The sequence below is a fragment of the Trichoderma ghanense genome (assembly GCF_004382785.1).
Source record: "Trichoderma ghanense strain CCMA-1212 chromosome Unknown scaffold_2, whole genome shotgun sequence".
Lineage (NCBI taxonomy): Eukaryota > Fungi > Ascomycota > Sordariomycetes > Hypocreales > Hypocreaceae > Trichoderma > Trichoderma ghanense.
In genome coordinates, this window is record NW_027395665.1 from 2,409,544 (window position 1) to 2,428,653 (window position 19,110).

At 55.5% G+C, this 19,110-nt stretch overlaps 6 protein-coding genes across 6 annotated transcripts; 3 read left to right on the plus strand and 3 right to left on the minus strand.

Annotated features, from left to right (window-relative positions):
- Positions 1–180: 180 nt before the first annotated feature.
- CCMA1212_003184 (MFS antiporter QDR3) lies at positions 181–2,061 on the plus strand (the record flags this gene model as incomplete). The annotated part of the gene is made up of 3 exons (XM_073700540.1): positions 181–640; positions 696–1,729; positions 1,801–2,061. 3 exons carry the CDS (start codon positions 181–183, stop codon positions 2,059–2,061), a joined length of 1,755 nt encoding a protein of 584 aa, XP_073561624.1.
- A 239-nt stretch (positions 2,062–2,300) lies between these two features.
- On the minus strand, positions 2,301–3,591 carry CCMA1212_003185 (putative serine racemase; the record flags this gene model as incomplete). Its single annotated transcript, XM_073700541.1, has 2 exons — positions 3,226–3,591; positions 2,301–3,145 (listed from the first exon to the last, which is right to left on the minus strand). Exons 1-2 carry the CDS (start codon positions 3,557–3,559, stop codon positions 2,301–2,303), a joined length of 1,179 nt encoding a protein of 392 aa, XP_073561625.1. The 5' UTR covers positions 3,560–3,591.
- A 3,371-nt stretch (positions 3,592–6,962) lies between these two features.
- CCMA1212_003186 (uncharacterized protein) lies at positions 6,963–8,164 on the plus strand (the record flags this gene model as incomplete). The annotated part of the gene is given in 4 exon segments (XM_073700542.1): positions 6,963–6,968; positions 7,137–7,318; positions 7,337–7,984; positions 8,050–8,164. 4 exon segments carry the CDS (start codon positions 6,963–6,965, stop codon positions 8,162–8,164), a joined length of 951 nt encoding a protein of 316 aa, XP_073561626.1.
- An 846-nt stretch (positions 8,165–9,010) lies between these two features.
- CCMA1212_003187 (Pyrazinamidase/nicotinamidase) lies at positions 9,011–9,931 on the plus strand (the record flags this gene model as incomplete). The annotated part of the gene is made up of 2 exons (XM_073700543.1): positions 9,011–9,079; positions 9,314–9,931. 2 exons carry the CDS (start codon positions 9,011–9,013, stop codon positions 9,929–9,931), a joined length of 687 nt encoding a protein of 228 aa, XP_073561627.1.
- Positions 9,932–10,406: 475 nt separating this feature from the next.
- Positions 10,407–13,916, minus strand: CCMA1212_003188 (3-hydroxy-3-methylglutaryl-coenzyme A reductase; the record flags this gene model as incomplete). Its single annotated transcript, XM_073700544.1, has 2 exons — positions 10,407–10,758; positions 10,816–13,916. 2 exons carry the CDS (start codon positions 13,914–13,916, stop codon positions 10,407–10,409), a joined length of 3,453 nt encoding a protein of 1,150 aa, XP_073561628.1.
- Positions 13,917–16,795: 2,879 nt separating this feature from the next.
- On the minus strand, positions 16,796–18,168 carry CCMA1212_003189 (2-oxoglutarate-dependent ethylene/succinate-forming enzyme; the record flags this gene model as incomplete). Its single annotated transcript, XM_073700545.1, has 4 exons — positions 16,796–17,100; positions 17,153–17,284; positions 17,346–17,452; positions 17,510–18,168. The coding sequence occupies 4 exons, from the start codon at positions 18,166–18,168 to the stop codon at positions 16,796–16,798; spliced, it is 1,203 nt and encodes a 400-aa protein (XP_073561629.1).
- Between the last annotated feature and the right edge of the window lie 942 nt (positions 18,169–19,110).

Here is a 19,110-nt window from a genome sequence, read left to right on the forward strand (position 1 = left end):
GCTGTCTTTCTTGTTGTCACCGCTTGATCTGAGTCCATGTCGTCACGACTGCTCATGCTGTATGATTCATAAGTGAGAAAAGAGAATATCACGTCGAACCAGCCTGCCTTGGACAACAACGACAACAACAGCAACAACATCAGCTACTCATCGCCGTATATCCAAGAACCGCCACTCACAATGCCATCGACACCCGATCCTGAAAAAGCAGAGGGCTTACCGCCATCCTCCCCTCCCTCCATACATTCCTCCAGCGACAGCATCACCTCGGCGCCATCAGAAGACCAGGACACCAGCGACGAAAAGAAGACCGCCCGCAGCCTCGTCCAAGAGGACGACTCCGAGCCTCACCACGACGCCCTCGTTCCAACCGTCAGCATAACCACAGCAGCACAGCCCGCAGGCGACCTCAACGCAGCCGGACAAGAAGCCGGACGTTCAAGATCCCGTGCTTCAACCACACGGTCCAAGGCCCTCACCATCGTTCCTCGCTCGCAAAGGCGAGGCGTCCTGGCTCGTTTCGCTCTCGTCCCCGAGGTCGAGCGTCCGTACGACTACAAGAACTCGACGAAATGGGGCATCACGCTGACCATTGCCCTGGCCACTGCCGCCGCCCCCCTCGGCTCATCCATCTTCTATCGTATGCATACCACTCTTCACATCATTCAAAGTCCATCAAGCTGATCGATTCGCAGCCGCTCTCCCTGAAATGACAAAGAGCCTGCACACAACGGAAGACATCGCCAACCTCTCCGTCGCCCTCTACATGATCTCCATGTCCATCTTCCCCCTCTGGTGGTCCTCCTTCTCGGAGCAGTTCGGCCGCCGCTCCATCTACATCATCTCCTTCGCCCTCTTCCTCGTCTTCGCCGTCCTCTCCGCCGTCTCCTCCAACATCGCCATGCTCATCGTCTTCCGCATCCTCACCGGCGGCGCCTCCGCCTCCGTCCAGGCCGTCGGCGCCGGCACCATCGCCGACATCTGGGAGTCGCGCGAGAGGGGCCGCGCCATGAGCACCTTTTACCTCGGGCCGCTGCTCGCGCCGCTCATTGCGCCGATTGTGGGCGGCGCCCTGGCCCAGGGGTTCGGGTGGAAGGCGACGATGTGGTTCCTCGCCATCTACGGGCTCGTCATCCTCCTCTTGCTCGTCGTTTTCCTGCCGGAGACGCTGGCAAGAAGACCAAAGGTGGAGGAGCCCGCCCCCGAGTCGATCCGCCGCATGACGACGGCCGAGTCCGCCAAAGTGCGCACGAGAAACCTCGCCGCGGGCGCAAAGCGCGTCTTCATCGACCCCCTGGGCGTGCTGCTCTTCTTGCGCTTCCCGCCCGTCTTCATCACCGTCTTCACCGCGGCGATCGCCTTTGGCGCGCTCTTCATCTCCAACATCTCCATCCAGCAAAAGTTCTCGCAGCCGCCGTACAACTTTAGCGAAATCATCATCGGGCTGATGTACATCCCCGCGGGCTTGGGGTACTTTGTGGCGTCCATCTTGGGGGGCCGGTGGATCGACAAGATCATGGCGAGGCAGGCCATCAAGGCGAATCGGTATGACGAGAACGGCAAGCTGGTCTACCTCCCCGAAGACAGGTTCCGGGAGAACATGTGGCTGGCGAATACCATGTATCCGATTGGCTTGCTGATATACGGCTGGACGCTCAACTATGGCGTTATTTTCATTGTTCCAGCGATAGGCAGCTTCATCTTTGGCGCGGCATCCATGCTCGTCTTTGTAAGTTCTCCCTCCTTTTTTCTGTCTCCTCTGTTCTTCTCGCCACATCAACTAATCGTGCGTCATGACAGTCTGCCGCCACCACGATGCTCACGGAGTTTGTCCGCAAAAAGAGCTCCGCGGGCGTCGCCGTCAACAACTTTGTCCGCAACATCCTCAGCTGCGTGGGCGTCATCGTGGCGGCCCCCTGGATCAACGCCGTGGGCGTCGGCTGGGTCTTTACTGCTGTTGCGCTCTTCTGCATGGTGGCGGGCTTTATCGGGATTTGGACGCTGAGGAAGAACGCGGCGCGGTGGAGGAAGCAGATGGACGAGGCGTTGAAGGATTACTGATGACTGAATGATACCCTGATATGAAGTTATGTTTTGCTTCTAGACTGAGTCTCTATATAATAGACTGAATCTCTATATATGATAGACTGAATCTCTATACATGATAGACTGAATCTCTATATATGATAGACTGAATCTCTATATATGATAGACTGAATCTCTATATATGATAGACTGAATCTCTATATATGATAGACTAGACCTCTATGGGATAGACAACGATACAAGAGTCCAGGAGGTCAATTCTCCCCCCCAAGCAACTTCCCCAACGCCTCAACAGCAACATTCCCACCACTAAACACAACCCCCAAATCCCATCCCTCCTCCCCCGCCTCCCTCTCCACCATCCCCCTAAAGTCCTCATCAAACAGCGCCACCGCAAGCGGCACGCACGCGCTCGGCTCGACAACCATCTTCATCCGCTCGTACACAAGCCTCATGGCCCGGAGAATCTCCTCGTCCGTGACGCTGAACAAGCCGCTCACCAGCCGCCGCTCGTAGATGACGCTCCAGGGATGCTTTCCCACCGGCGTCCGCAATCCGTCCGCCACCGTGAGCGAAGACACCGCTTCAACACGCTCGCCCGCCTCGTAACCACGCTTCGCATCGTCGGCGCCCTGATGTGAAGGTTCAGCACCAAAGACACGAATCCCCGTTCCCTCGCAACTCAGCGCCACGCCAGAGAGCATCCCCCCACCACCACACGGCGCAATCACAGCATCCAACCCCTTCCTCGTCTTCTTCAGCGCAGCCCCCTCATACACCCCCCTCAGCGCCTGTCCCGCAGGATTCACCCCCTCGGCAATGCTCCTCTCGACCTGCTCCTGCAGCTCCAACCCGAGCGTGCCCTGGCCCAGCATGATGTCCGGGTGATCATACGGCGAGACGAGGCGCGCCCCCGTCTCGGCAATGACCTTTTCGGTGACGGCCTCGCGCTCGACGCTCGTGCTGCCGCTGAAGATGACGTTTGCGCCGTAGCCCTTTGTGCCGGCGATTTTGGCGGGGATGCTGATGTGCGGCATGACGATGTGGGCTGCGATGCCGTTTTCTCTTGCTGCGAGGGCGAGGGCCTGCGCGTGGTTGCCTATCATGATCCATCAGCATATGAGAAAAAAATCCCCAGCAGGTAAGTTGAGAGAGTCGGAAAGAGAAAGAGAGTCTTACCAGAACTATGCGTCACAACGCCCTTCTCCCTCCCACCACCCTCCACCCACCCCGGCTCCTGAGCAAGTCTATGCAGCGCATAAAACGCGCCCCGGACTTTGAACGCTCCGATGCGCTGCAGGTTCTCGCACTTGAACCACAGCCTGAGGACGGGCTTCGCGGGTTCTCGGCCGGCGAAGCGGGTGCCCTCGAGGTCTTGTCGCGGGGTCGAGGCCAGCTGGGAGAGGGTCTGGTTTGTCACGACGGGGGTGCGGTGGACGTGCGGCTGGATGACCTTGTGGGCTTGGAGGACGGAGTCGCGGGTTAGGGGGAGGGTTGTTGAGAGGGCGGCCATTTTTGGTTGGTGTTTGACTCTTTTGTATATGTCTGTGTGCTGGGTGTGTTTGGAGTTGAGTGTTGGGAGGTGAATAAAGAGACAAGTCAATCGCTTATAAGAGATAGAGGAACAAGTCAAGAGTCGAAGATATACAAGCTCAAGTTACGGGCTCATCTCATCACTCTTCAAAATGGCGTCAAACCAGGTGAATCCTCAAAAGGCGCGCACAAGACATGGATGAATGGATCAAGGTCAAATCACCCCGCCCGCCAAATTCTAACCCGGACTCTAGGGTAGCCTAACCAGCGGCAGCTAAAATCGATCTGGAAGCCTCCTCCCGTTCAATTAAACCGCCTCGTTCACCGGACTTTACAGCTCTGACACGGTATTTTCCACCTGGGAGATTCAAGAGAGGCTTTTCATGCTGCTGCTGGTTCTATTTTTGCCATACGATGTGGTCAGCAATCGAGTTGACCTCTTTGCCTCTGAGTTGTCTGATTATCGGAAGTTTGCGGAGAGATTAGTTGTCAACTTCACCCTCTTTCTGAACAGACAAAAACAAAGAATCAGAGGGGAGAGGAAGACAAAGATGAAACTGCAAGATTAACTCGTCTGAGACACGGTTTCTGTTGAGACACAGCTGTAAAGATCCATGTGGATTGTCTCCCCCTCACTTCTCGATTCGGCATCCCGTGCAGCAGCTGGGCCGTGCCCAAGCTCGTCGACCCTTCAGGCGCATCACCTCTTCTCGTGTAAACATACCAAAACAAAGAGAACATCACAAGCAAGCCGTCAGCCACAAGCCCATCGCATCTACAAGACCCAACTATCGAATCCCAATCTTCCAATCCGATTCCATCATCGCCTCTCCCGCATCTCCCCCTCAAGAGCACACCACCCTCATGTTGGAGCGATCTTGGGGGCTGCATAAACGCCATCATGATCAGCTTCCCCCCCCCAACGTCAATTTCAATGCATCGATTCAGCTCTGCCAGCATTCCCAGCCTCCAGCACGACAGGGCATCATCGTCAAATCCTGCAGCTTATGACTGGCCACGTCAAAAGGGCTGCCGCACCTCACACGGCACGTGCAGGTAGTCCCCCACGAAATTCTGCCCACAAGTTGTTTGTGAAGCGAGGATATGGGAGCCCGGTCGCTTGGTGACGATACGGACAGCCGCGTGGTCCATGTCCTGTCAGTTTCCCTGAGGCTCGACCAGTCCCCTACCACCTCTGTCTCTGCTTGAACAGGCCCCGTCCTGTCTTTCACCGTTCCTTTTCCCTCCCAGTACTGTGGTGCCCACCCTCAGCCGACTATTGAGAGCCATTTGGGCAAATGATCCCCTCTGCTGCCACGGGACTGACATTCGCGTAAAGCAAATCACATTGTATCCCGGTCCGTCGTAGGTTCTCCGCGCAAAGTACAGCATACTAACGGTCAGCCAGGGGAGGGTGGACCTAGCGGGAACCATCAACCGCAGGCGTCCCCAACGGCGAATACCAGCAGACTGGATCCGAGCAAAATGATTGCCCGGGGACATCGAGTCGCGAGCCGGGACAGGGGGGACACGGGGCGCCGCCAGTGATTCGACCCATGACCGGGCCGTCAAATCAAAAACCAGCGGCCCGGGTTCTGCTGTTGGCTCTAAGCACAAAGCTGCCTCCGTCATTTCCCTTCTCCCACGAGGGCTAGTTGCTTTCCCCCCCTGCTCCCATTTCCAACGTCTGAGGTTGCTTCGGCCAAAGAACGAGCGGGCGCGGTTCCGCCGGGAATAGAGGCCGTCAACACGGAGCTGACCGGTCAGCAGCCAGTCGGTCCAGCGAGCCTCGTGCTTAGAGACGGCAAACAAGAAGCACAGTCCCCCTGTCGGCCATGGAGGCGGTTGGCTCTTGTCTTTGCCTGAAGATAGTACTGTACGTGCGTGGTATCGCAGGTGATGGCATCCTTGGTGAACGCCAAATCTCTCCTCTTCAGGCGAGATGCAGCCTTTTCAGCTGGCAAGGCTGTCACCGGCCAGGAGCGTGTGCCATCTCCGCGGAGCAAGCCCTCCAGCCTCCGTCCTTGCGTCCCGCTTCAGCTCAACCGAGGCCGAGATCTCGTACTTGGGACTAAGCATATCCCGGGCAAGAGACGGAGGGCGGACAGAACCACTGGCAGTAAGCATCGGATGCTGCCACCGTGGCCGGCCGACTCTCATCCCATGCATCTGTTACCAGGTCCTCGTATCCTTGCCTTGCCCATCGGACGGCGCCCCGCGTTCGGCCCTGGCCGTATATTTGTCCCCCTTTACAGCAGTCTCTGGTAGTATTAGCCTCCTGCACCCGATATCTTATAATACCACCTCACCAGGATCAGAAACATGAGAGTGCAGGCGGGTGTCGCATTGGCAGGGAATTGCCGGTGGCCCGCCATTGCCCAGTCCCACACGGAAGTCCTTCTCGATGCCGGTTTCGCATCCACTCCTTTGCTGCCTTCTTCGAGGGCGGATCCATTGGACAAGGAAAAATGCATTAGTGCATCCATCGTCCTGGGACACGGGGCCAAAGATGGGCTTTGTATGAGGCGACCAGCTACGATTGCTACCTGCCAGGAGAGGCTGAAAAGGCTCGGATGAGAAGCCCCGTTCCCTGCTGATAAGCTCATCCAGCTCATCCAGCTCATCCCCAAGATCGGCCGCACCTGCAAGCTGCAGGGAGTAAGCAAGTGCTCGATGCTCGATGCTTGGTGCTTTGGTCGTCTTGGCCGGAACCTGGACTCATACTTCCCTCCTTGCCTAGAGGCCCATCGGCCATCTGCATCCAAGTCCTTGTCCTGCGTAAGCCACAGCGAGACGATTCGCGCCCCGGGTTCGCTTCGGTCTGGGCCCTTCGCGTGAACTTGCCGCTCCCTACCGTACCACTTGTTGTAAGCTTAATGAGACACCACCATCCTCTCTTTTCCCTCTTTCTCTGTCTTTTCCTCGACTAGTAGTCCTCGTCTTTCTCCCTGCCGATGTCAGAAACGCGGCCGGGCGGCCGACGTTGTACGCCACTGGTCGAGAAAAGTTTTGGGAGAACAAGATCAAGCGAGAAGTGACGCCCAAGAAAAGCAAATAATCCCAAGACAACGAGAAAAAGCAAAGACCGTGAAAAGCAGAGAGAGGAAAAGGAAAGAGAAAACAATTAGTCAGACCCTGGAATACCTACTGCACCCCCCCATGCACGGCTTTGCTTTCCCTTACTGAAGGGTCCCTTCAACGTCTTTTTTGTGGCTTTTCCTCCCTGGAAAGCTGTAAACCGGGGTTGGAGTGATTTGTCCCAAGTACAAGTCAACACCGGGAAAAGGACAAACAGCAAGTCGGGGGGCAGCGTTTTTCGAAACCGGGGAAAATGCCAGGGGCGTGTGATTATCGGCATACGAGATGCGACATGGTCGTTCTCCATGCTGGTCAATGTCTCATCAGGTTCGTTCCAGGTTCCTGGGAGAGGCGTCTATCTGGTTCGCGACCCAGCGGGCGTCACTTGATTGCCCGTCTTTATCGTACGGGACAGTGCCTTTTTGCCAGCGTTTCTTTGCCCATTTCTCTTGCTCGAGTCGGCCCAGGGACTTTAAAAGGGGGACAAGAAGCCCACAGGAATGATTCTTTTCGCCGAGATTGTCCTTCCCTCATTCAAGACATTCCTCAGTTCAACTCTTATCAAAGTATCCGTCAGCATGGAGAACCAGAACTCGCAAGAAGATGCGCCCAGCCGTGACAGCAGCATCAGCCTGGAAGACCACAACGGACGGTTTCCAAGGTGAGCATTGTCTCCCAGACCCGAGTTTCTGGCGAATGTCCTTTTACTGATTCATGTCGGGCATAGGCTCAGCAGGTCCGATCTCTATACTGCACACCAGCAGCAGAGAGTGGCGTACGGCCCGACGACGGAAGAGCCATTCTTGATGATACCTCTCGACTTCCCCAGCACCTACTCCGGGGATGATCCATCCGCTGCAGGAGAGCCTTCGGGCGCAAGCGTTGCATCGTCGTCGCTTTCGGGTCTTCGTCTGGAGCGTTACTTGGCGGAAGAGCATTGCCACGAGCGCTTGTCGCTTGGAGTGCCGACTCTGGGGTCCAACAAGGCCACCGTCAAGAAGTATCTTGACGAAATCATACACAACATCGAGGGTAACGAGGCCTCTCAGGCAGGGGCCACTTGCGGCACGACCACAGACTGCGACGAGAGAGGCTCCCGAAGGTCCACCACTTCCTCAATATCCACATCTTCAGCCGAGTCGTCAGAGCTCGCCGAGGCGCACAATACTAATGACGCCCAGAAATCCTCAGACTTGATCCCCAGTTTGGCGGGACTAGGCGGGACTGACGTGGCTCGCTTCAAACCAGAACAAGCCCCGGCTGACAGTGAGTCCCATCACGACGGTCCAGACGTTGATGAGGGCCTTGAAACGGGACGGATCCTGATGTATGTCATTGGCAGGCTCCGCGATTCCCCCTCCGTCACTAACGGGCAAGCTGTAGGCGCCACAGAACGAGAGGCCATGAGAGCCATGACAGGTGGCGCGTGGGGAAGCGACCGCGCGTCAGAAGGAACATTCGCCGGCGAAGGAGGAGGGAGGAGTTGCACAAGGGCGAGGCAAAGTGATGCGACAGCGTCGAGATTGCCTTGCGAGATGTCTTGTTAGCGGCGGCATCGATGACTTGACCTGCACATAGATGGCACGGCGTTGGATAGACGGTTGCGCATGCAACCTGGTGGGCATTTGAATAGACACATATTGTCGTTACCAACGATGCGAACCGGAGTGAAGAGTGACTCAGCTGGAGCTTTGATTTGTTCTGCAAGACTGTGATGGAAGATGCTTGATTCTTCCAAGTTGTGTCTCGACATGGTATCCCTCAGTAAACAACCCCACTCATTCGTTCTACAGCAGCAGGTACTCCCTGGGGTCGTGCCTTCCTCCAACAGATCCCAGGGAGATTCGGTAACGTCACTCCATAAAGTCATTTAGAATGATTCGTATCTACCTAGATAAGGCAGTGCCTAAGAAATGGCCTGGGATGTAGTTGTATTTTGTTGTTCATGGTGTTTACATCGCAACAAGGTTGAGTAATTGACAGCATTAAACCTGTGTATGTATAAGGCTTTGACTTGGTCCAGCGTTGAATTACAATCGAATGAAGTGTGGCTCTTGAAGCCTTCAACTCTATTCGTTAGTAGGCTTATCGGATGATTTAGCGATAAGCCACGCTGGGAGTGGGGTCGATCCAAGGCGTCTCTAGCTCCCGTCTCTTATATATGAGACGAAGGAATGGTTCATTCATGCCTCTCCCCAACTCGAATTATTCACTCACTCTTCTCCTTCTCTTCGACGTAAGTAAATCACCATCTTCCCTTCCCGTTGCTATCTCATTCGGTTTTCAACCCTTTAGACCCATGGTTTCTTCAGTCTTACAGTGGATTGCGATTATATCACAATGTAGAACCGTCATGACCTCGATTACGGCGTTCAAGCCCGCCCTTTTGGTCGTCGATTTCCAAGAGGACTTTTGCCCTCCAGTAAGTTCACCTCTCTTATACATGACTTACTATATCTCGAATCTCTTGTATCTCTTCTCTCTGTACCATCTCATTTTCTCTACTGTCTGCCATATGGATAACTTTCTAGTTATTTACTACTCTCTACTATTTTCACCTCATCTTATAAACTCGTCTGTTTAATAGAGCATTTGAATCCATATCCCGAAGCAAACACTTCTCATAGCATCTCCTCTCACTAACCCCAACACCCAGAACGGCTCCCTCGCAGTCCCTCAAGGCCGCGACATCGCCCCCGTAGTAAACACCCTCCTCACCCTCCCCTTCGCCCTCAAAATCGCCACCCGCGACTGGCACCCCCCGAACCACATCTCCTTCGCCGACAACCACCCCGGCGCCGTCCCCCTCCAATCCTACCACACAATCGTCCACCCCACAGACCCAACCAAGACCGACACGACGCTTCTCTGGCCAAGGCACTGCGTCCAAGGGACCAAGGGCGCAGAACTCGTGCCCGAATTCGACGTCGACAAGGTCGATGAGGTGCTCGACAAGGGGCTGGACCCGAGGGTCGAGATGTACTCTGCGTTTTGGGATCCGATGAGGGTGAGCGTGAGTTCGTTGCCGGAGACGCTGAGGAGGAATGAAGTGACGCATGTCTTTGTGGTAGGTTTGGCGGCGGATTACTGTGTCAAGTCCACGGCGGTGTCGGCGGCTGAGGAGGGGTATCGGACGTTTATCGTTGAAGAGGGGACGAGGGCTGTGATGGGGGAGACGTGGGAGAAGGAGGGGAAGAAGGAGGTTGAGGCGAAGGGTGTGAAGTTCGTGAGCGTTGATGGAGAGGAGATTGCGAGGGTTCGGGGGTTGGCGTGATGATGATCACGACGGTCGTTTGGATACGGCGGCAGCAGGGCGCGTGTGGCTTCATGCCGCCGCTGATCATGAAAATCTGGATAGCATTGGATAAGGGGGCTACTCAATATGCGGCAGGCTGATCTTGGCTAGACTGTTATGCAGCAATTGACAGTGTCTCTTAGACAAGCAACCTTCTACGTACTTCTGGGGTGATAGAATGCCACTCTGACATTAGTAGAGATGCACATAAATGATATGGTAACTTGGGGAAGCACACTGTCCGCGGGTATTAAGGTCTGCCATTCGCAGCCTTTTCAACTCTATATACTAAGCATATATCGTCTATAGAGCATGCCAGTGCATTGCCCGGATCCCATTACATCCAATCAAAGAACAAACTCCGTGTAAATCCCTACACCCGACCGTTTTACTGCGCTTGATCTCTTTCACATTACCCAACGTAAAGAAAAAAATGTCCATTTCATCATTATTTTTACCTCCGAACAGCAGATCCATTGGACATGGCCAAGGATGCTGACGAGGGGGCCGGGGTCATCGCCCTTGAGGGAGCCCCTGAAGGTGCGGCGCTTCGGTTGTGCGCCATGTGAGCCTTGACCAGGTGGCCGGCGGCGAGAGCACTGCAGAGGGACAGCTCACCCGCCAGGACGGCTGCCGCGATAATGCGAGCAAGGCGGCGGGCGTTGTCTCCGGGGTTGGTGGGGTGAGATCCTCGGACGCCGAGCAGCTCCAGCATGGATCCCTGGGGGTCCAGGATGGTGCCACCGCCAAGGGTGCCGACTTCCAGAGAGGGCATGGAAACGGAGATTTGGAGAGAGCCGCGGAGACTGGACAATGGTTAGCATACGATTGAGCATTGACGAGGGGAAAAAGTAGGCACTCACTTCTTCATAATGGTAATGCAGTTGGCACTCTCCACGACCTGTGCGGGATCCTGACCAGTGGCGAGGTACATGGCGGCGACAATGTTGGCGGCGTGGGCGTTGAAACCACCGATCGAACCAGCCATGGCAGATCCGATCATGTTCTTGGACGTGTTGAGCTCGACCAGAGAGTCGACATCAGTCTTGAGGACGCTCCTGACGACCTCACCGGGAATGATAGCTTCAGCGACAACGCTCTTGCCACGGCCTTCGATCCAGTTGATGGCAGCTGGTTTCTTGTCCGAGCAGTAGTTTCCGGAAAGAGAGACAATCGTCATGTCGTCGAATCCGGCCTCGTTCTGCATCACGTTGAGAGCGTGCTCGCAGCCCTTGGAAATCATGTTCATGCCCATGGCGTCACCGGTCGTCGTCTTGAAGCGGATGTACAGGTTGGTGCCGGCAATGGCCGTCTTCATCGTCTGCAGTCGGGCGAATCGGCTGGTCGAGTTGAACGCGTTCTTCATCACGGTCTGACCCTCTTCAGAGTCAAGCCACAGCTTGGCAGCACCGGCGCGATCCAGAGTGTCGAAGCTAACAACGGGTCCTCGGGTCATACCATCGGCAGTCAAAACAGTCACGGCACCGCCTCCGGAGTTGATGGCCTTGCAGCCTCGGCTGGTGCTGGCGACAAGAACACCCTCGGTAGTGGCCATGGGGATGAAGAAGCTCTGTCCATCAATGACAAGGGGACCGGCGACACCGACGGGGATGGGCATGTAACCAATGACGTTCTCACAGCAGGCTCCAAACACGCGCTCCCAGTCATAGTGTCGGTAGGGCAGCTTCGAGTTCTCCAGAACGCTGGTAATCTCGGAAGTGGCTCGGGTGCGAGAGATGATGGTCCTGCGAACCTTGACGGCACGAGTAAAGTCCTTGAGAGTCTTTTCGAGGGCATAGCCGGGAATCTTGCCGCGCATCGAGAGCTCGACAACCTCTTCGTCCGTCATCTCGCTCACGCGTTTCTCCGCCAGCATCTTCTCCAGGACGGCTAAGCTGCGGTTCTCAGCCTCCACCTTGGGCTTCTTAGCCTCCGTGTCACTCTCATCATCCGTAATGGCAGGAGTGGCCGGCTGAGTCTGCTGAGGGGTTGGCGGCACGTATTCGCCAAGAGGCAAAGTGGCGGTAGGGGTGTCGTTGAAGCGCTGTGCGCGGGCGAGTTCGTTGCGGTCAATCTGGTGGTCGGGGGCGTTGGGGTCCTTGATGGTCCATCGGGCAACGTTGAAGAGATAGCCGTTGAGACCGACGCTAAGGGCGAGAGCGGCCACGATCCACTTGGAGAGGACAGGGTCCTCGAGACTGCTGAGGATGCCACCGACAACACGGCCTCCAACGCCGAAAAGCTCGCCCTCAGAGGGCTCGGTGGCGGAAGGCAGGGCGTAGTGAACGGAAGGATACTCGAGCTCGTACTTGATGGGCGTGATGATGCTCACAAGAACGGCAGAGCCCTTGGTCTTGGCCATGTCCAAGATGGCGTCAAGTCCGTTGGAAGCAACCTTGAAGGGGTCGATGGGGGGCGTAGAGACGACGCCGCTGAGTCCGCCCACCAGCGAACGGATGTTGGAGAAGGAAGCGCCGTTGCGGAACAGAATTGTGACGACGTTGATGAGGTTGACCAGGATGAAGCCAGAAACCATGAGGCCCTTGAACTTGGGAACGCTGGTGCTCTTAACGTTCTTGCCAAACAGCGAGTTCTCCTTGGACGTCGGGCCATCAGCACTGGCGGCGGCGTTCTCCGCAACACGACGGCTGACGCCATCGGCCTCTAGGACCATGCGCATCTCGACGTGGCGCTTGATGCGGTTGATGACCAGCTTGATGCTCAGGATGGCGGTGTAAAAGGTGAAGAGCAGGATGCAGTCGAAGAAGAGGATCCAGGCCGCCAGGAAACAGAACTGCTGGAGACCGCCCTGCACGCCGGAGGCGGCGCCAAGGCTCAGGACGAAGATCTCCATGGCGTAGTCGCGAACGATGTCGTAGCCCTTTTCCTTGATCGCAGCCTGAACGGCGTAGGAGATGACATTCTCCTGCTTGACCTGCTTGCCCTTCTTCGTCTCCTGAGCGCGGTGCTCGATGGCATGGCTCAACACAGCCTTGGTAAGGACAATGTTCTTCTCAAAGCCAATGGTGACGACCAGGAAAGGGAGGCCTTCGGAAAGCAGAAGAACGCTGATGGGAATACCAAGACTAGTGGTAACGGCCAAGCCGAAGAGGAAAGCAAAAGTCGAAGAGAAGAGCGTCGTGGTGCCCAGCCAGAAGTTCGAACCCAGGCGGCGCATGGACAGGAACAGAGAGACAAACGTAAGGTGCATGGCGAGGTAGCCCAGGACCATAATGGTAATGTCCAGCCCACCAGCGTTCTTCAACAGATCGAGGAAGTTGAACCAAGACTCGCGAGCTCGCAGCACGAGGTTGTTGCCCACGTCGACCTTGGCAGCCTTCATGATCCACATCTTCTTCTCACGGCCATGTTGAGTCTCCATCTCCTGGGCATTCTCGACGGGGATCTCCTGAACAGCAGCGACGAACTCGGGTGCCTGCTCATAGGGCACAGAGTACGCCAAGACGCTGTCGCCCGCGTAGGCGGCAAAGGAATTAATCGTGGCAGGTAGGGCGGTGATGGAGAGGTTCTGGGGAGTATGCACAGCATGGGCATGGGGAGCAGCAACAGCCGAGTCCGCGGAGACGATCTCGGGGAAGACAAGGGTCAAGAGGGCAAGGTGGTCGACTCCTTCAAAGGTCTCAGAGCTCTGTTCCACATTCTGCCACTTCCAGCCGGTTTCGGGACCGGCTATCAAGTCTCTGCTGCCCTCAGCCAGCGACGTCCATTCCGCCTTGCTCACGCTGGCAGTGTTGACGAGCAGGGTCTCTTGGAGCAAGCCAACGTAGGAGGTACTGGCCAAGAGAGCAATGACACCAACGGTATGTATAGGATGAGAACAGGCCACCCTGGCGAGGAACTGGAGCACAGGCGTGATCCGCTTGTTCAGACGCGACGGGGCCGCAGCTTGGGTCGGAGCAGGCTCCCCACGAAAGCGGCTGGGGAGCAGCGTGGAGGGATTCATGGCGTAGATGGAAAATGCTTCGTTTGCCGGCTTTGCAGCTATTCCATTGGCAAGTCTATCGTACGATGTCGACTAGATGGGTACCTGTGCGGTCTAGTGCCCACGTCTCATTGTAAGCATCTCGCAGTAGAACGGATGTCAAGGTCCCGCGGAGGCGGGAGGGGAGCAGAGCGGACATGGGCATTGATTTATAGAGAAACAGAAGGCCTCAGCTGTGCCGTGGGATCCAGACTCACCTGATGACGAACGATGGCCTGCTGTTGAAAGCACCGGGCCAGCCTTGTTGACGGGATTGCCGTATTCGGAGTGGTGGCGGCGAAGGAGTGCCAATGGCAGTGCTGAGCGCCTCGAGAACAATAGGATGCTGACAGCAATTGAGGATGATCCGGCTTAACAAAGAGTGACGAGGGCGTCGGACAGCTCAGCCACAGCGCCTGGGATGCCTCCAAGGAGCAGCAGATGGGGGGAGAAGGAAGGAAAGGAATGAAGCAGACAGCGTTCCCCTTTTCTTCTTAACGTCGACGAGAGGGAAAAGAAGCGGGCGAGCAAGGGAAAATTATGGCCACTGCAGTTCCCCTGATGGAGAAAAAGAGGCCCCAGAGAATGCAGATAGCAAACTGGTGCAAATTAAACGTTCTCCAAAGCCGCCGCCTAATGGGGTAGTAAATGGGGGTCGCCGTCTTGAGCGCTTGGCCTTAAGGAGCGATTCGAGTTGGTTGATCGTGGGGCGTTGAACCGACATCGATCGAATCAGAGGCGGGCGGAAGGGCAATTGAGGGACGTGATTCGTCCAGAGCCTCATGCGGTTGGCTCGAAAAGTTGGTGGATGATGAAATGAACTTCGCTAGTGAGTCTGCCGCTGGTGGTGTTTATTTCATCATGTTTTTTTTTTCAAGGTCCCTCGATTTTTAGGTGACAGAACTGGACGGCTCTAGCCGATACGAGTACGAACCCGATAAGGCGGGCAAGGTACGATTGCGAGTAACAGGTACCTGCCTCGTTGCTTGCTCAAGCACATTGAAGGTACAGCTTGCAGTTCCCGTTCCTCAAATTCTCCTGAAGCAAATTTTGACGTAGCACAACATCTGCAGAGGTGTTTCAAATTGTTGGCCGATGCCTTTATCCCTTCACTGGAATAGCAATTGCTCTAGAGGACCGAATCCTGCAGTTAGTATCTCATATCATATCCTGCAATCCTTCAAGGTTCCTACAAGGTACCTATTTCTTCTTTTCGCTGGTGGATCCGCCATGCACGTGTTTGGCAAATGATGGCGCGTGTTTGAACTTCGCAGCAGAAGCTGGTGGCAGGCACAACCCGCAGCGGCACGTGGCGTCCATACTTGCCTGATGCTCGCCCAATTACCTCGCAGTATCTTCACCTTCTTTTGCGAGTCGCTCTTCGTACTCGAATTCTGATTGAAACAGCCCTCAGACACAAACCAGGGTCGTGTCGTCAACATCCTCGCCTTCGCCCCCGAGATTCGACTTTACCAAATTACATGGTCGACTCGCGCCTAGTCGCTACTAGCCGTCCATCCACGCCCAATGGCGGGCCTCAGACCCGCATCGTTACGGAGGACCTGGTCGACAAGCATGTTGGCGCGGTGGATGCCACTTGAATCCCAGCAGCCGGCCGGGCTTGGGACTGCAAAGAAGACGGAGACGAGATGGAAAGGCCCGTGCTTCAAGGGACAAGTACGACCTTCAAGGGCACCATGTACAGTTACTCCCGCCTTGAGATACTGATGAATCCATGCAGCCCTAGAAGAGGCGAGGTCTCATCAGCCGGGATGCCGTATCGTACTGCTATCTGGCCTCCAGCAGCAGCAGCAAGGCCGCTTCACGCCTGATGGCATCGCTACTACTACTGTACGCGCATGGGGCAATGCTCTCTGATGCGGGCCTGACACGACAAGTTGCATGTCTGGAGCGACATACCGCTTTTGTCGCCTTGCAGTGATAGTGTCGCCAAACGCCATCTGTCTGTTTGATAATCACAATGGCGGCGGCGAGAATCCATGTTGGCGGTACTAATGCTCCGATATTTGCCATGATTCGTCCGAAAAACATGCGGTGAGGGTGGCTAAACTTGAGATTTCCAGAGTTTGCCCGCGGCTGGTCAAAGCCTATCACGCTCCATGACTGGCTTTACATTTCGCGGCAACCCATTGACAAGCACTGTTTTGTAGGAACTCATTTCTTGTCCTCCCTTAAAGGTTGACATGGTTCCACGACTGGCTGATGACTGCATCAATTATCCGGACACCTGGGTAAGCAGAAGCAACTTTCTTCTTTCGAGCAATGGGGAACCCTTCTCACACCAGCAAGCTGGAACCCGGTATGGCGTGCTATGGCTTTTATCCACCGTCACTGTCTCCCAGACGAAGAAGTGAGAAACGGCTGGGTAATTGACTGAATGCCGAGTCTCTTTTCCGCCATTCGTGGGAAGCACTCGGCGACTCACAGACACAACCAAAGAATCCGCCGACATGATCCATACGATATATCAGTGCTTGTCCAGTGGGATCGCCGATACAACGCTATGCTTATTCTTGGGTATCCGGCGCCCATCCCAGGCATATGGGTAGTATCCTCGTCTGATAAGAGCTGTGCGAAGCGTGTAACCCCAGTTCGAATCCCAGAAGCTTCGGGCAACTGTCAACGGGACTGTGTTGCATTTGCTGAGCTCAGTACGGCCGATGCCAGTCGACGCCACAGAGTTCAGGTATACGAGTACGCGCGCCGCTGATGAAGTCTCTTCAGCTTGGAGTAGCACAGCAGTGATATTAATTCCACTGACCAATTACCTAGTTCAAAAGAACCAAACGAGAACCATTGCGCCCGCTAACCATCTAATGGCAACAATCATCGCATACCTCTCACAGTGTCTCATCGTCGTCCCGAAGCTCTTCTGACGCAAGCAACCGATACCGGCCCTCCTCTTGAAGCCGAGCGGTGGTGATGCGGTCAGGATAGTTCCTCAGGAACATGTTTGTGAAGTGCGTACCATAATGGATCCCGCCAGTAGGTGACTGCCCGGCATTGAAGCCAGGAAGCGGTCGTACCACGGAACGGAAGTTGGGCTCGTGAAAGTACGCAAATGCAAAGCGTTCCCGAACATTGAGCCCCACCTTATGCGGCGTCGACTGCAGAAAGTTGTTGGTCATGTACTGCATCATGTCGCCTGAAGAAGACGTGTGAGCTACGACCGCCATGGACGGGACAGCCAAGCGTACCTGGAAAGACGGTAAAGGTTCCTGCAACAGGAGGCACGTACACCCATCCGGCCTCGTTTTCTCGGAGGCCCGCCGAGCTCCTTTCCCAGTTGAAGAACCGTTCATTCTCACGCGGAGGCCGGACAAAGAGCCCTTTAGGACATCTCGTTAGGTCTGCGGCTCGACGAGTTGTTTGATGAAGCTATGTACATACCTCCAACGGAGTCCTGCGCTGCAATGACGAGCAAGCCGTAGTCGGTATGGGAGCCGATGCCGCGCCCCTTTTTACCCTTTCCATTGGTCCTGTTGTTTTGCGGAAACCTGCAGAGTCACGCAGTCAGTCACGGTTACACTATCCTATGAGAGAAGGCCATTTACCTCAGGACGCGCATGTGGTGCCACCCGTCGTTTGTGTACTTCGTGAGGGATCCCGTGGGGATATCCAGCCCCATCTCGATGAGCTGCAGAAGCTTCTCTCCCGATACGGCCAAGTCTTCCAGGTATCTGGTCATGACGGCTTTCATATCCTGGTCTAGCCAAGGGCAGGGTCCATGACACGGCCAGCCTTGGGCGACTCGCTTGTCGGTGTGCGGAAGATCCTTGGTCACGGTGAAGATTTCGGAGTAGTCGGCCACTCCGTCGGTGATCTCCTCGCCGGACGCAATGTATCCAGAGTAGCTCGAGCCGTCTACGCAGGCCTGTTTTCGCGCATGCGGCTGAGCAAAGAAGCGCCTGCTTGCGGCGCTGGCGGCTTGGTAGGTCCTTTGCTGTGACTTGGTCATGCCGATTTGCAGGATGCCGTCTCGGCGCCAGGCACCGATCATGGCATCGGCTATGGCCTTGTCAGACACGGATCCGGAGACTGATTCCGGCAGGGTAAAAGTTTCCAGCCGCCCGACCTTGGCTGTGAAGCCCGGCGGCATGCTATGGCCGACGGATGACTGCGTAATGACCGCCGCTGTCGACGCAGCTCGTGCCTTGGGAAGGAGATGACGGGCCACATGTACACCCCGGTTTGCGACCTTGACAACAGCCATTCTCATCAATAGGGGGAGGAGATTGGGAGATGAGGAATATGTGAGAGTGGTCTTGTTCCGGGTAAGTGGTGATGATATTGGCTCCTTATGGTCGTCCTATTTTTTATCTTTTTATGTGGCCTGCTGATGATACCAAGGCTTGAAAGGGGAGGAGACGAGCGAGCATAATATATCTCAAGCGTCGACATCAACCACTCCTACAACACTCGAGTCTTCACCATCTCGACCGGCCGCTCTTCTACGCATCTCCGCGCGAGGTTACTCAAGGTGGTACTAAGCTCACCAGAGAGCTGCCCAGTGCGATAATACCGCCTTAAGCGGTGGTAGCCGCAGCTCCGCCTCGCGAAGAGGCTTTTCCTCAATACGCGTGCCCACCCAAGCCGTGTGCAACAGTGGCTCTCTGGCTCTCTGGCGGTTCGGGGGCTCGTGGGTGGACTTGTATTACCGAATTACTAAACTAATTGGAGGCGGTCTGAGACAAAACGGCCGAAGCGACAATAGGGAGGAAGGCTAAAGTTTAGAAAGAATTGAGAGGCAAAGACCCAAAGCAACATCGGGGGGCTTGCTGGCCTCTTCATCTACGAGCTATAGGAAGAAGCCTGAAGAGTTGGTTTACAAAGAAAAGAAGGAAAAATCGCAACAACCCCATACACTGGCCACAACCCACCTACTTTCAACAGCCTCGAGACGCATGACCTTCGGACGAGACCAACAGACCGGCCATGTCCGGGTGAGCTTCAATAGTGGCGGGGAGCTACGCATCCGTTTTTCCAGAATGGGATTGCATTTTCCCATCCACTGGCTCGCTCTCCAACGCCGCCCTACCTGCCATGAAGAGATCTGAGAATCGATATGCAGCTAATCACAGCCGACATATCGGTGAGCCCCCTCGAATCAGGCCAACCTCCTCCCCTTACAAGACCACCAGTCCATTGTTTCGGT